The 17,656-nt window shown below is 36.3% G+C and overlaps 1 protein-coding gene across 3 annotated transcripts in view; it reads right to left on the bottom strand.

The window, feature by feature from the left end:
- LOC106879184 (WD repeat-containing protein 37) overlaps positions 1–17,656 on the bottom strand; it is a 141,523-nt gene that overhangs the window by 112,626 nt on the left and 11,241 nt on the right. For all 3 annotated transcript variants that reach the window (XM_052968596.1, XM_052968598.1, XM_052968597.1), the window contains exons 2-6: positions 15,872–16,115; positions 13,592–13,662; positions 9,916–10,032; positions 8,417–8,602; positions 902–1,086 (exon numbers count right to left, since the gene is read on the bottom strand). In XM_052968596.1, coding sequence (XP_052824556.1) covers positions 902–1,086; positions 8,417–8,602; positions 9,916–10,032; positions 13,592–13,662; positions 15,872–16,023 — 711 coding nt within the window. In that variant the 5' untranslated portion in view covers positions 16,024–16,115. The remainder of the gene's footprint in view (positions 1–901; positions 1,087–8,416; positions 8,603–9,915; positions 10,033–13,591; positions 13,663–15,871; positions 16,116–17,656) is intronic.

Here is a 17,656-nt window from a genome sequence, read left to right as displayed (position 1 = left end):
ACTTTGCAACGTTTGTTTTTAAAAGTAGTGGTTTTCTGATTGCAGCCCTCCCATGAAATCTGGCTTTGTGCAGCTCCCAGTGAACAGTTTTTGTGGAAACTGGATTCACAAGGTGGTCATTAAGCTCTGCAGTAATTTTGGGGCTGTACTTTTGTGATCCTTTCTAACAATTTGTGTAAGAGTCCAACGGTTCCTATCTGAAAGTTTTGGTTTTTTTCTGGAGTTCTGTTTTGACGAGGAGGTTTTTCCCTCTTTAGCAAGTAAATTTTTGAGACAGTACTTCTTGATACACCAAAGATTTTGGCTGTTTTCTTTATGCTAGTGCCTTATATACAAGCACCAACAATTTGACCTCTTTGAAAGTCCTATAGATCTGTCATTTTAATGAATTTTAATTACCTTTTTCTGATTATATCTGAAAAGAAACAGCAATTTTAGCAAAACATATTGAGCAACACTAATAATAAATAAATAAAAACATAGAAATAAACAAGCTTTTGACGGTTTTATAGATATTTCAAAATTATGATGCTAGGTGTTTCTATTATTTTGTCCAACCCCGGTATATATATATATATATATATATATATATATATATATATATATATACATACACACCCACATCCATATGACAGGCTGCTTTCAGTTTCTGTCCACTAGATCCACTAATAAGGCTCTGGTCAGTCTGAGGCTTTAGTAGAAGACACTCACCCAAGGTGCCATACAGTAGAACTGAACCCAGAACCATGTGATTGGAAAACAAACTTCTTACCACACAGCCACACCAATCATGACAGCAAAAGAAATTTGTTCAACATCACATGAAACTAAAACAGTCCTGAAAGGTGGAAGTATGCTATTAATTTCAAATAAATAAAAGTAGATATTTCATAGTACTAACCATAAATTCCAAATGGGACGGTAAAGTAAACTGCATTTTCCATATATGCGCAGTTCTGTCTCCGGAGCCTGTTAAGGCTAGATCTTGATTAGGATGGAATCGGATTGAGTTAACTGAACCTTGATGGCCAATATACTGCTGTAAAGCAACACCTGATTCAATGCACCAAATACGGGCCGTATGATCTAAAAGTAATCAAAAATAATAAAATTACTTATAATTTTCAAGAAATATCAATTGTGATCTTAGAGGAAAATATTTTATTTCAAGAAATACTAAGCACAGAATATGTATAAGATTTTAAATTCATGTTGTGTATTTCTTTGTTAGGTTGATAAAATAATAGTTTTTTTTGATAGGCATGTATGTTAAAAGAATAGAAGTGAACAAGGATAAGTATGTAGAACAATGGCTGCTAGAATTAATAAAAAGTTGGACAAAATACTGTGGGGTTGGTATTCTCAACACACAGCTCGGTTTAATATTCCTACTGTTGCAAGGTTTCTAGCAAGGAAATATAATATCACAATGTGCTAACAACACTTCGCTATGCATAGTAAGATCCTCAATGGCAACCTACCATCAGATACAATGGTCCACAACCATAGATGACACAACAGGAGGTTACCCTATCAGTTGACATAAAATCTTGTATCCTTAGTTCTTGCATCTTGCATCTCAGTTTGATTCCTCAGTAAGCAAAAGATTCCAAGGGTCTCACCCAACTTCACACATATCCAACCGGACTACTTCAATAGTTCTTACAGTGATCCTTCCATTACAGTAAAACAAATCATTCCAGTGCTAGTTCCTATCCTCACCAAACTTTTTAATTACTTCCTTTCCACTTACTTCTCTCTCAGTCTTTGGAAACATGTTGCAGAGTAACCCATATCAAGAGATGCTACACCTTTTCTCCACAAATTCTTACTTTATTTCACTCTCAACATCTCAAAGGTGATAGAGACAATTATTAAAAACCATATTTCCCAACAGCCTGAATCCTTCATCGTTCTCAATAACTATAAGGAAAGAGTCCATGAAGTTGCATCTACTGGAGATATATTTCTCTATGTTACTCATGAATGAGTCCTTCTCTTTGAGAGAATTCAGGCAAAAACAACTTGACATCAACAAAACATTGAACTGCAAACCACCAAACTTCCTATCTAAGGCTTTCATCCCTCTTCTCTCTTAGATCTTCTACTCCACACTTGGTATGAACAAAACAATTAAAATCAGGAAGAACTCTGTACATCTCTCAATCTTTCCACAACACAACAAAAATTACATCCAAAAATGCTGGTCATTCTGTTTAAAGCCAAACATATTCGAGCTCCAAACAGTTCCTGTTCATCTCAAGTCTGATCTAGACTAGACTGCTGCTATTCCCACAATTTTGTTACCAAACATCCCAGACTTCATTTCACTTGCTACCCCCCACCAAAACAAAAAGATCACCTTATAGATTAACATGGAATCAATTATCAATACACTGCAACCTGCAGTTACTGCCTCTTTGTCCTCCCCTTTCAATAGGGACTAATACTCCTTGCAGTGGCTGCTCACATGCCATTTCATTTTGCTAAATCACTCATTCCCTACCTCCATTTAAATTTTTACCCATCCCCCAGTCCTTTGAATATTATCACTCTCAAATTTTCTCCTTACCCCTTACCTCATCCACTGACTTCATAATTGTCGAATCACATCAATCTCACCAATCTTAAAATGGTTATGAAGATTGAGGAATGAATTCAGAATTATCCAAGGTCAAACATGATTCACCTGACACATTTTTACATAATTACTTTTGACATAAATTATGTAAATTTGAATGATTAAAAATGCATGATAAGATTACAGAGAGCACTCAAACAAATGGCTATGTTGATGAAGAAATAATGCAAGTGTATGGTGGGAGAAAGATAAATGTATGCAACTGCAACCAGCATTTCTAAAATGATTGGCATTCCAGTCTGGATCCAAAAACACGTGAAGATTTCAGTTGTAATTTATGAGTTCCAATACAAACTCAGTTATGTCAAATTTGTTTTTATGTGTGTTATGCTATAAATATCTGAATGAGAGGCAGAGAGAAAGAGAGAGAGACTAAGACAGTAAAATATGTATTCAAATATAAAGAGCACCAATGTATAATGCACACCATATAAGCAGTCCTGGAAAAAACAGCTCATGTATAATACAATCTGTTTTTTTCTATTATGATGTATAAGAAAAAGAAGTGCTGAGTCTGATGTATTATAATTGCTGAAACATCCACTTAAAACTGTGACATTTGAACTTGACGAGTACAGGCTGTAAAAGTGTAAGGTCTACTCTTGAGGGTTAACCTGAGAAAATCCAATAAGTATGGAAGGCAATAAAAGACATAATGCCAAATCTAAACACATTCATTATGAAAAAAACTTTAGTTCATGCAACAGACATGTATATGATGGATCATCATCATCATCGTTTAATGTCCGTTTTCCATGCTGGCATGGGTTGGACGGTTCAACTAGGGTCTGGGAAGCCAGGGGGCTGCATCAGGCTCCAATTTGATCTGGCAGTGTTTCTACAGCTGGATGCCCTTCTTAACGCCAACCACTCTGAGAGTGTAGTGGGTGCTTTTTATGTACCACCAGCACAGGGGCCAGAGGAGGCCGGCAATGACCACGATCGGTTGTTGCTTTTTATGTGCTACCAGCACGGAAGCCAGTCAAGGCAACGCTGGCATCAGCCACGTTTGGATGGTGATTTTTATGTGCCACCGGTACGGGGGATCACAACTGCAATTTCCATTTGATTTTGATTTTTATATTCATTAGAATAATTATATTATTTAACTAATAGGGGTTTTTAATTTTTTTTACAGCTTATACTTTGATAATGACAGTATCTATATATAATCTTTATTGCTTTATTAATTTTCACATTAAATAACTCAAAGAATATTTTGACAATGGTAATATCATTACATTCTGGCCTTGTGTACTCAGGTTTGATAGCAGTAATTCCAAGGGTCTTGTGTCTAACAATTGTACTAAAAATTTAATGCATTCTCATTATAGAAAAATGTAACATTGTTACAGTGAATCATCAGTTTGCTTGGACAATAGATACAACTAACAAACTTCCATCATGCCATCACAAACATTGTGATAACTTGACACATTTAATTCTCGTCTATAATGTGCACACCTAATATTTAAGTTTAAAAATCAACAAAAAGGTGTATAAAATACTCATATAAATATGGTAGTCAATAATATCTGAACAGCAGTCAATAGCAAGAGAAAGAAGGAAAGACAAAGAAGCTACAACAGCTTGTGAACATGTTTATTGAACTGTCTGTCTTCTTTCAATGCTATCTATTATGATTGCTTCATCTCGTTTTCTGTTATAATTGCAATCCACTTGGATGATACTTATAATTACATATTTATATTTTATATAATTATACAGAGAAAAACCAAAACGGTGTTCGTAAAAATGTATATGAATCATTTTAGAAAAATTACTATTCACATAACGCTTTTGCAATAAATGTTATAAATTGTAACTTAAACTTCACTGAGAAAACCATTAAAAAAAACCAGTTTGAACAATGCAATTTTTAAACACTTTAAGTACATCTGTTTCTATTTTTATAAGTTAATAAATTTGTGTGCAGAATGAAATAACAGGCATTAAATGAAGTGAGATTCAGAGATTTTGTTAACCCATTCAAGAGCAAAAATCTCAATTATCCTGAGACTAAAAAAATTCCACTATAACTGATACAGTTTTAATTCCAATAATATGGAATAATTAAATTATGAAATGCCAAACCAGTAAATTATACAACTTTGTATATGATTAAGAAGCTCACATTGCAACCATATGGTTGTAATTTCAGTGCCACTGCATAGCCCCTAGGGCAGGTATCTTCTACAATAGCACCAAGCAACCAATGCAACTGAAAAGAAGGGTGTCATACATATATCAGTGGCATATGGTGGTTGCTGAATTGGTTGTACTGCCACACCCAATGCCACCAAATTTCAAGCAGGGGTATAACAAATGTTTTCCATTAAGATTTGTAATTAAATTAATGAGTAAGATTAATATTCATAATGAATTTGCCATTTTCAATGGTTCTTGAGAAGATCTGCCCACTTCAGTGAAACTGAATTCTAGAAGCCTTGTGTGTTCCACCCACATGTAACAATAAAACTTTTCCCACACCCTACCTCAAAAACCAAACCCGGCAAGCCAAGTAAGATCGTTGCCAGTGCCCCTGGACTGGCTCTTGTGCGGGTGGCACATGAGATGCACCATTTTGAGCGTGGCCGTTGCCAGTACCGCCTGACTGGCTCCCGTAGGATTTTCGAGTGAGATCGTTGCCAGTGCCCCTGGACTGGCTTGTGCGGGTGGCACATAAAAGACACCATTTCGAGCGTGGCCGTTTTCATGCGGGTGACACGTAAAAGTACCCACTACACTCTCTGAGTGGTTGGTGTTAGGAAGGGCATCCAGCTGTAGAAACTCTGCCAAATTAGATTGGAGCCTGGTGTTGCCATCCGGTTTCACCAGTCCTCAGTCGAATCGTCCAACCCATGCTAGCATGGAAAGCGGACGTTAAACGATGATGATGACGATGATGATGATGATCTTCTCTTCTCTTCTTCACATTTCCTCTTTTCATGCTCTATGCTTACCTCTCATTCCCCAATCCAGTCCTCCCTGCCCTGCTCACTGTATCATTGCTATCCCATAGTTCCCCACCCCCTTTATACACCCAGGTTTCACCAGGCACTGCATTCACAACCCTCACACTCCTCTCTGCATCCATGTGAAGTCTCTACTCATCACTCACACACTTTTAGTAATATCCTGCCATTTATATAATGACACCCGTACCTTGAGGGTATCTCCTGGAACTTTGCTATCATCCATCTCTCCCTCCTTGCTCTACTCTACCATCCCATTTATATTCTGATCCCCGTTCCTTTTGAGTATGTCCTGACACTTCACTTCACCATCTCTCTCACTCTCTCTCCACCCCCACCCCCCAACCAGGTAACCATGTATCTCCTCTACATCAAGACACCTGTTTCTGCCTACCACACTAACTTTTCATCTCCAATGCTCCCTCCCCTCTCAAAGGATCTTTGTCTTGCAAGTTACTTGGTGACCTTACCAGTGCTGGTGCTACATAAAAAGCACTCAGACCACTGTGTGGCAGTCGATGTTAGGAAGGGTATCCAGCCATAAAAACCATACCAAAACAGACACTGCAGCCTGGAGCAGTCTTCATCCTAGCCAGCTCCTATGAAACCATCTAAGCCATGCCAGCATGGAAGATGATGATGATGATGATGATGATGATGATATATATATATATATATATATATATATATATATGTAAGCCTAACCCTAACTACCTGACCTATTGAGAGTACCTAGCTGATGGCCGTACTCAGGACAATGCATGGATTAAAGAAAGGGTTGCTTCTCCAAGCGGCAGGAAGGAGCTGAGATGTGAAATAGGTAACCCAGAGAAACATCAAAGCTGGAGAGAATCATGAGAATAACAGACATTGGTGGTACCACTACCATTGTCATCATCATCTGCAATAATCTGGAATTTAATAGGATTTTGTTTTGAGTAGCTTCTTATAATTACTGTAGCCAAAATTAACAAGGTTGCACTACCAACTCAAAGAATAACTGTTGTGGAAGGATTCTGACCACCCACCAAGTGACTATAAGTGGAATGACTCATTGCTATAAAATAAAGAACGGTGAGCAATTGATTAAGGAAGCAGTTTGCTGTGAGCTGTTGTCAGGCAGCATTTAACCTCATGTAACAATAACCGTAGTGTATTGTGTGAATACTTTCTTTCCCCCTGCTTCATTCAATTATTTATCCAACACCAGGATATAAAAATAACAGAATTACAGCCTTGTGGCTTTAAAAAAAAATTAAAAGTGAAAGTGAAATTTTTCCTAAATAATTTTAAGAAATTAAATGTCCAAATGTTTGGAATAAGTTATTGTTCATAAAAAATGAATGGCTGTGGGATTGCACCTAGGAAGTTCCCCTCCAAGGCACAAGTCCAGGCAAGGTTGTTTATGGAAGACCAGCAGTCACCCATGCATACTAGACTTAGGCAAAGGCTGATACAGCTTGGCACCAGTGACGTCACAACTCATTTCTACAGCTGAGTGAACTGGAGCAACATGAAATAAAGTGTCTTAGTGACATCTTTAGAGATGAAACCTTTTCAAGATTTGTACCTAAAATATATTTCATTTGGTTTAATCTTCAGTCAACATCAGGTGTCTTATCCTTGGAAATATATTTACATTGTCGATTCAGACAAGGAGTCTTTAACTATAAACTAATGGCAAATGGACGCTTATTCTCAATATCACTGATGCATGTATTACATTTGAGGTTACATTTTAAATTGCTTAAATATATTTTTTTTTTCACTAAAAGCCAACCATACTCAGCTAATATCGGCACTAGCTATATTATTTTGTTTCCAACGAGTGCTATATAGACTATTTTTTGATTTTATAGGTTTTTACTGTATTTATCTTTCAGTATGGAAATTATATTCCTTAGAGCCTTTGATCACTTTTTCCCACATCATATATTCAGTCATTCCTCACTTAGGTGTCTCTATTTTCATTATGTTCCTCCCTCCAGTCTTAACAAGTCTCCTTTATTTCTCCTTTACAGGACTTTCTACAAAAGTATGGCATGTTATAGATCCTCCATTTATATTCTAGCCGTTCCTGAGACTTTGGTGAAACATCTGAAAAGAGTGGTATTTGAACCCAGACCTTGAGTTATGCATATTGCATATTCTCTGAATTCTATCAGACATTTCAGTGGGTCAGAGACAAAGAGGAATTTGGTTTGACCTTTGCTTTGTGCTTTGGAACTGCTAGGAGTCTTTGGAACTGCTAGGAGTCTTTGGAACTGCTAGGAGTCTTATATAATGGTTATTCGTCATTCAGAGTATTCATTTCTTTTGTAGAAGTTGATACAATGATCAAGATTGTTCTTTGCCATAACAAATTACAAATTAAACGTATAGATGTCAGTGACATAGTGAACAAGATTATTATCAGCCTGAGTTTAGATATCAAGGTTCCTATTTCAAATTCAATCAAGTAAAATGAACATAGCCAGGAATAAGACACCCCATGAGGATCATAGATCAGACCTGTCAAAACAGAGTAAATAGAAATAATGTTATATTACTAATAATTGGAAAAATTCAAATTGTATTAATTTGAAGTGAATTATTAATGAAATATATATGTTACCTTTTTATATGTAACCAGAATAATATGAAACCTTAGTCCCAGGAAACTAGTGGTGATCAAAATAATAAATGAGTCTATCACATGCTACGGCATAGAAGTGATTTCTTTGAAGAGATGTATGTTGATTAACTATAAATATAATAAACAATCACTTATATGCAACAAGCAATCAAGCAATTAACTTACCTGCAGATGCTGTACCTAAAACTGGATGCCCAGCTTTTGACACACTGACTTCCCATACTCCATCACGATGCCCAGAATACTCCCTCACTAAATTGTATGCAGTAGGAGCTGTCCGAAAACTGGAGACTATTTTACTAGTTGATACTTTATAGGTTGACTTGATCTTCTGTGAAATTTGACTTGCAGCTGAATAAGAAAAGCTTCCAAATTACTCAAGAAATAAGACTTTACTAAAGGTATATCTGAAAGGGAATTCAACACTAAACAAAAGCTTATAGCACATTGGCTTAAAAAAAAAAAAGGGGGCAGACAGTTACCTGTGGAACTCAAACCACACATTTATAACCAAGACAGATGTGATACAATTACACTAAACTAACTATCTGACTTTCAACCAACCAAAGTAGATGCTTTAATCTCAAGCATCAAATTCTGATTTTTAAAAAATTTTATTGCTTTGTATGTGAGATGACAAAGTACCAGAGTGAATGGTGAGACATTACAGAACCCATCCAATCCATGCTAGCATAGAAATGATGATGATGATGAAGATTATGGTGATGATGTAGCTTAAAGACTCTACTCCTTGGAGCAAAGGCATCAAGTTTATGGTGTAAGTTATATCCAGAAGACCTAGTGGGTTGGCATTGAAAGTTATATAAATCCTGGAACCAAGTAGATCCCCACAGGGCCAACAGTTTCAGTCTAATTTAGAACAGAACTAAATACTACAATAGAATGGGGTTCAAAAGACAGGACTTCAATACCCTCTCAAAAAATAGAAGGGGTATAATACAGAGGAAATATCAACAAACTGAAAGAACAATTGGATAATCTTTTGTGTAATAAAGAATCTAGATTAATAATAATAATTATAATGCATTATGATATTTTGAATAAAAATTTTCCATCAAACCTTAGTCACAATTTATGTTCCTAACACTAGCTTAATGATAACTACGTTATTTTACTAAATTCTTTCTTAATTGAAAAAAACACAGAGCATCTGAAAATAAATACAATAACGAAAGGGTTAATTCAATAATTTATGACCTGCAATGTTACTTTGTATGACTTCTTTCTCAATTTTTAATTTCTCACTTTTTTTTTATGGCAGTTGTCAAACATAAGATGGCTTTTAATCTCTGCAGATGTTACATTAAACATTGACAAAATTCAGTTTCTTTTGTTTTCTTCTTACTTTTATCACTTTTATAGCATTTTCCAATTTTTTTTCCTCAATAAAAAGCAAATCACTCTTAAAGTTGATTAGTAAGTCACATATCTGACCTAAGTCAGACATAAAAAACCTTATCCTACAATCACAATGACAAATACTGTGATATGTCTATTGTAATGTGGGATTTAGAAAAAATATGGCCTGAGGAATTTTTCATTAACATAATTCCATGAATATTGTTGTGGCCCACAGGAAATTAGTTTTAAGTACAATCAGAATACACATCAAAAAAGAAATAAAATTCATATAAAATACATACATCTTTTGGGTTTGGCAGATATTTCTGATGAATCTGTAATATCTGGAGCTGGTTTATCAATGCTACAGTTTGTATATGACTCAAGGCGTTCATTTAAAGCTTCAACTTTCTCTTGTACTTGGAAAATAGAAAAATAATTCATACAAAGCTTTTTGAATACTAATGAGAAACATTATGGAACAAAGTATATGAAAAACTGGGAACTCATTTCATTGAGAACATTTAACATTGAAGTCATTTATTACGGTTTTCCCAACTCTGCAAAATGAAAACTTTGGCTATATGCCGTGCTTGAGAAGAAGATGCATCAAGCCAAGTGAAATCACAGTTGTAGCAGATACTGGTGTCACGAAATTGGCATCCATGCCGGTGACATATAAAAGTACCTATTAAACTCTCAGAGTGGTTGGTGTTAGGAAGAGCATCCAGCCATAGAAACCATGCCAAATCAGACTGGAGTCTGGTGCAGCCCCTCAGCTTACCAACTCTGGTCAAACCATCCAACCCATGCCAGCATGGACAACAGACATTAAATGATGATGATGATATGTATATTGAGTTCTAGCAACAGATGAAGTATCAGTTTGCCTAAGCAAAATTACAATATATATCATCATCATCATCATCGTCATTGTTGCTGTTTGACATCCACCTTCCATGCTGGCATGGGTTAGATGGTTTGACAGGAGCTGGCCAGCCAGGAGCCTGCATGAGACTTCTGTGTCTGTTTTGTCACGGTTTTTACAGCTGGATTCCCTTCCTAGCACCAACTACCCAACAAACTGGACAGAATGCTTTTACATGGCACAAGTGCACGTGAAGTCAGTTTTGGCATGATTTTTACAGCTGGATGACCTTCTAAATACCAACCACTTCACAGTGTGAAAGGATGCTTTTTGCATGCCACCAACACTGGCAGAGTCACCAAGTAACTTGCAAGGCAACGATCCTGTGAAAGAGGGGACACTAAAGGAGGTGATCTTGTATCAGATGATGAAAGGTTCAAGTGTGATGGAGAGACAGAGGTAGGAACACATGTCTTGCTGCAGAGGAGGTACATGATTAATATCATCATCATCATTTATGATGATGATGATATTATTCATGTACCTCCTCTACAACAAGACATGTGTTTTAATATATATATTAAAAGCACCCAGTCCACACTGTAAAGTGGTCAGTGTTTGGAAGGGCATCCAGCTGTAAGAACTTTGCCAAAACTGACCTTGCCTGTGCTTGTGCCATATAAAAACACTACTCACCTCACTTGTGCTTGTGCCATGTAAAATACACTAAGACCACTCTGCTGAATGGTTGATGTTAGAATGGCATCCATCTGTAAAACACCTGCCAAAACAATCACAGAAGTCTGGTGCAGGCTTAGGCCTGACTGGCTCTTGTGATACCGTCCCACCCATGCTAGCAAGGAAAAGGGATGTTAAACGATGATGATGATGATATATATAATTTTAACATCCACTTTCTCACACTTGCAAGGCTCAGATAAAATTTGTTGCAGCAGATTTTCTATGTCAAGGTTCTTCCTGTTCCAAACCCTCAATTGTTTCCTGCTTCCAAACAAGGTAATATTTCCCTTTTAAACATGAACAACACACTAGCTGGACATGTTTTCACAGAGGACTGCAAACAAATGCCAGTGTTTGTAAGAATGGTGACATTGCTTTTAATCAGTATGTGATGTTACGACAAAGAGATATGAGCTAGTATGCTTCATTGGATGTGCAAGGTTAATGTAAATGTACAACAGTGTGAATGCCTTAAGAGAAAAAATGGGTATAAGAGGCATCAGATGTGTGCAAGAGAGAAGACTGAAATGGTATGGTCATGTGATGCATATGGATGAGGAGAGCTGCATGAAGAAGTTCCAATCTCTAAATGTGGAGGCAACCTGTGGTAGAGATAGACTCAGAAAGATGTGGGATGAGGTGGTGAAGCATGATCTTTGGATGTTGAGTCACACAGAGATGATAACTGACTCAGACTGTTGGTGATTTCTGCACTTAAGAAAATATGTCAAGCTTAGTGGTATTGTAGTTGTAGCTAGTGCCAGTGACACAGAAAAGGCACCCATGCTGGTGGCATGTTAAAGGCACCTGTGCCAGTGGTACATTAAAGACACCCAGTACACTCTGTGAAGTGGTTGGCATTAGGAAGGGCATCCAGTCATAGAAACCAAACCAAAACAGACTAGAGCTTGGTGCAGCTGACTTACTAGTACCAGTCAAACCTTCAAACCCATGCCAGCATGGAAAATAGAAATGATGATGATGATGATATACATGACAAGCTTCTTTTAGTTTCCATCTACCAAATCCACTCATAGCTCAGAGCTATAGCAAAAGATACTTGTCCTAGATGCTATGCAATTGGATTGAACTCAAAACCATATGGGTGCAAAGCAAACATTTTAGCCACATCCATACCAACACACACACACACACACACACACACACACACACACACACACACACAAATGGACTTCAAAGTTAGAAGCACTTATTGCATAACTGCATTTGGATTAGATAAATAAAATGTACTAACTATGACTAAAAGCAGATTGTAATATAATGCATTAAAATTTCTAAAGTGCATAAATATGCAAATTAGGCTATTCCCCATGATGCATGGAAAGAAGAGTTAGACCATTTCACAGTTTGTTGTTGTTCCTCAGAGAAAATGTACCTGGTTTACTTCCCCACTCAATATCCTAAGATCAATTACTATATAAGGCAATCATAAATTAGGCTGGCAGACAGGAGTATGTCCATTAGTGATGAGGTGCCAATCAGCCAAGTGACCCTTCTCTGGATGTTGCCCTGAATGTATGCATAGAAAGCAGCATCCCAGACGTCAGCAGCTATAAGGGGCTAAAATATCTTCTGGTCCTAGAGAGAAAGGATAGTCTTTTGGGTGTAGTCTTAGCTACGCTAAGGATGTGATTTTACCAGGAAAGATCCTTGATGATAGGGAAGCCCAGCATTTGGGGCAACAATGAGGACTCTAAAAGCTGGATATTTCATGTTTAGAGGTGCTTTCTTGATATGAGTAGTGCTTGAGAAACAGGGTTAACATGACTGCACTGAACAAGGCTTCCAAAGTTAAATGATTCCTCCCTGAGTTTGTATATTCTCCTAACCATAATTTTAAATAATTCTATGTTTTTATGAAAACATGAATAAAGAAAAGAAAATGTTATCTTCTGTTTTCATAAAGAGATTTTCATTCATCTTTTTTTTTTCCTATGATTAGTGTTTGAGGCTTATTCATTTCCAATCTTTTTTCAAATTGAAGTTTATTCTCATTAAAATTTCCATCAAATTTATACCACAATGGAGAAGCAGACAATGATATTCAAATTGCCACCATTATATTTGCAGCAAAAACATTCATAATATAGTATCTAGAAATAGTTATAATATATCTGCTGTTAGGAGTGGCTGTGTGGTAAGTAGCTTGCTTACCAACCACATGGTTCCAGGTTCATTCCCACTGCGTGGCATCTTGGGCAAGTGTCTTCTACTATAGCCTCGGGCCGACCTAAAAAGTATTCTAATGGTGAATTATGTTGAAATTGTAATAAATTATTTTATTCACCTTTTTTTATATTAAAATAAACAAATGATCTAAACACATGTGAGAAAAATAAAATACTTACAAGATACATTTTCAGAATAAACTTTCTCAAACTCCCTTTCAATTTGTCCAAATAACCGATACAGTTTAGTCCTGTAAAGAAAATAATATTGTTATACATAAAAAGAAAGAAAAGGGGAATGTGTTTCTTGCAGCAGATGTGTTTTGTAAGTCAAAGCTGAAATAGTGAAGGTGTAAAAAAAAAGACCCAAACCAGAAGTTAAGTAAAACAACTAAAAGATGCTTCACCAAGAGCCAGCTTTCGTCTCTACAACTTTAATAAGTGTTCCTTTAGAAAATAAAACAAGTTGCAATGCCTTCAGATGTAGTAACAAAAATGGCCAAGACGTGCAGATAGCTTCATGTCATACAGCTGCATACACTTGTATACTGCTAATCACTCAGCCATAATGTAGGAGTGTAAGCTATTCTAGGTTTTTGGTTGGTGAGAGGATGGAGATTAGTATGGCCATATTGGAGGTTGATTTCAGTATCGTTCATGGAATCAGTGCAACTTCTGTGTGTTGTCTGAGTAATCGCAGTCCAGTCCTATTGTTTTGACTGTCTCGCGACATATCTACTAGACAAGTAGATATGCTGGTGAGATCTTCAGCACCACAGCTTTACACAAAGAGATGGCAATTATTGATAACATCAAAACAGAAGAAATGAATTTAATATCAGCCATTGATGAAATGAGCTCAAACTCAGCCACAGGTCCTGATGGATTCCCAGCAATCCTCCTAAAGAAATGCAAAGGAGCTCTAGCAAGACCACTACAGATCCTCTTGCAGAGCTTCCTCACAACTGGGAGACTTCCCAGAATGTTAAAGGAAGACATAATATGTCCATAATAGAGGTAGCAGAGCAGATACTAAAAATTATAGACTTGTCTCTCTCACCTCCCATGTCAGCAAAGTCATGGAAAGCCTTATCAGTAAGAAACTGATCGCATTCCTCAAAGATAACGGTTAGCTCCCTGACACCCAGCATGGATTCTACTCAGAAAGAAGCTGCCTTACACAGCTCTTGCAGCATTATGATTGGGTGTTGAAACAATTACTGAATCACTCAAACTTGGATGTGATATATCTTGACAACAAAGGCTTTTGATAAGGTCAATTATTGAATGATAAGTCACAAACTACAGAAACTCAGCATAGTTGGAAAACAGGGAGAGCAATTACTGATGAGACACACATGAGATTTTAGTATATGTAAGATTGTTCAAAATTTTAAAAGTCGCACTTTTATTTTTCCCTAACTTTTTAGCTCTTATAAAAACAAATACCTGTTCCATAAAGCTGATGACTAAACAAAAGTTCATTCATATTCATGAAGGTAACTGCTTCAAAATAACTTTAAATTAGAATTCAAAGCTATTAACAAAAAAAAATAACAGTAATAACTTTTCTTGTAAACACCCAAACAGAGCACAACAATTGCCATCCCATGTTTGCATGCACTTAAATATGTTATGACATTGTTATTTTGATCTCTATTGTTTCATGTGCATACAGTGATTTTATTATATTTATTTTATTCCATTCGTATTAACATTTCAAGGGAAACTTAATTCATAGTATTTTCCCATTGTGCACCAGTTTGGCTGGGTAACATTGCAAGCAAGCAAGCGTTAGGGAGGGCATCCAGCTGTAGAAACTCTGCCAAATCAGATTGGAGCCTGGTGTCGCCTCCTGGTCCACCAGTCCTCAGTCAAATCGTTCAACTTATGCTGGCATGGAAAGCGGACATTAAATGATGATGATGATGATTTCATTTTTTCTTTATGAAATGCATATCTTTAATGCTTTTATTCAATAAAGTTCACACACCAAATTAATAGGTTGTCAGAACAGTGTTGGAAATATCAACAGTTTATGTTAGACCACACTGACAATTTCTTATATCCATAACAAAGATGTTTAATTGTCATTTAATCATTTCATTTATCAATTGGACAGACGTTATGACTACCTACAACTTTTTTATAAACTAGAAGTCCACTATATAGAGACCATTTAATTAATCTATGTTAAATGAGACCCTCATAAGGAACTAGGGAAGATAATAGTGTATCTTCTCTCGTAACAAGATATGAAGACTAAGAATTAGGTAGAGATTCCAATGAGCCAATGGACTGTTGGATCTGTGTCCTCTTTCAATTATTTGAAATCATTTTCTTCAACATATAAAAACAATAAAACATTTATGAAAATGCATTATAAACTAATTTTTATTACAATAAAATTTTCATAAACCAACAATGAGAAATGTTAAATTGACATTTTACAATACTTACCGCAATTCTGGTGGCAAAATACTGTCTGAATCAAGATCGTAACGGTTCATGTTTGTGATAGTATGTCCCTCTCTATGAACTCCTCTGTGCCTTCGATATGCTGATTGTGAACTTTTCACTTTGCTTTGCTTAGTGCTCAAATCCATAAACATATTGGAGTTGAGTTCACAAGAATCTTAGAGTAGGCTCCTTCAGCCTAATCGCTCTATGTTTGAGAAATATCAAACACAAGCAATGTTATACTCTGAAAACATAACAACAACAATAATAATTATAATAATAATAATAATAATAACAATAATAATAATAATAATAATAATACAGAAAAGAAGATGTGTTAGGCAGTTTAAAGAGATGAATATAAGCTGAATAGAAATAGTCACAGGAAAAAAAAAACCTTAATTTTCTTGAAGAAATCTTTCTAACCCATAGATGGAACCCAGGCAGGTACTACTGTTCCACGTCAGAACAGAACTGGAAGTAATGGTAATTAAGGGGTGACTCCATTCTCCCCACAACACCAAAACTCCCCAACAGGTGCCTCACCACCGGATGCAGTTTAATGTTATACTCAGGACATGTACATACATATATGCATATGGTGGTTGCCATCTCCCTATGCTTCCTTGTTGTCAACAGCAATTCTGACTTTCCATTCATGACCTCTCAGATGACTATTCAGTCTTGCTGCAGGCCTGCTTTGTTTCAAACATAAGTGAGAAACAAAAGTTATAACTTGTTAGGTCTGCACATGTCACCACTCCTCCATCACCACGGGATTTTCAGTAGATGGAATGACAAATGAGGTCACCATAAAAAGAAGCATTTCTACATCACTGGATTATAAAGATTAAACACTTGTACAACATAAGTACCACTCTCTGAGTCTCTATAATTAGTATCGAACAACGAGCCAAAGTTAGAAGTCCAATAATCATGTGAAAGAGCAGGTTTTACATCAGAATGTCCCTCTCCTAGAAGGATGTTCTAACAGCTGCTGGGAATCCCTTACTCCCAGTGGTTTTACTGCATGCCCTGACAGTAACCAAGGGTATTTCTGCATCTGCACTCAGGTGGTTTTGGCTTTAAACTGTATCTAGTTGTGGAACTCTGGTACAGGGGTTCCAGAGTTTGGTGGAGTGTGGAACCATCTCCTAGCCACTATTGCTCCCAGATCTATTCTGACCCAAAGTAGTAGCACCTGTCAGGGTCTCTGCTTTGAGTTAACTAGCATACCATAAAAACCCATGTAAATCTGTGCACCTGTATAATTTATGCAGGTCATTTTCAGGATAAAATTTGGTAAAAAAAAGCTTCTACTCATGTAAAATTCACACCCAAAAGTTTTCAGAATTTCTGATATAGCTAGGGGGAAAAGGTTTCCAATTTAGTTGTATTTAGCATAATTTCACTTGCTCATGATTAGATTTTATCAAATTTTCATTAAATAAAAATAATTTCTGTTTAACAGGTATCACACTGAAAGCTATTAAATTACAAAGTGTTTGTGTTGTTTATTATAAACTTTATTTTACATTTCTTGCCCACAAGAGATTATGTCTGATCTTTAGCATACGGCTGTATGTCTTCTCAAATCATGATCAGAGGAAAAGTTGCTGATAAGAATTACCAACAAAAACAAAGCTGATAAATATGCACAGGTGTTGCAAATTAAGTTTAATTACCAATAAACATCAGCTTGGATGACGCTTTACTCAACTGACAGAGGAAGGTGACTGATCAAACTGATTATGTAAACAGAATTCTTTTCCGCCTTTTCTTGTT

This window comes from Octopus bimaculoides, chromosome 6 (genome assembly GCF_001194135.2).
Source record: "Octopus bimaculoides isolate UCB-OBI-ISO-001 chromosome 6, ASM119413v2, whole genome shotgun sequence".
Classification (NCBI taxonomy): Eukaryota; Metazoa; Mollusca; class Cephalopoda; order Octopoda; family Octopodidae; genus Octopus; species Octopus bimaculoides.
This window is presented reverse-complemented; position numbering and strand designations above follow the sequence as displayed.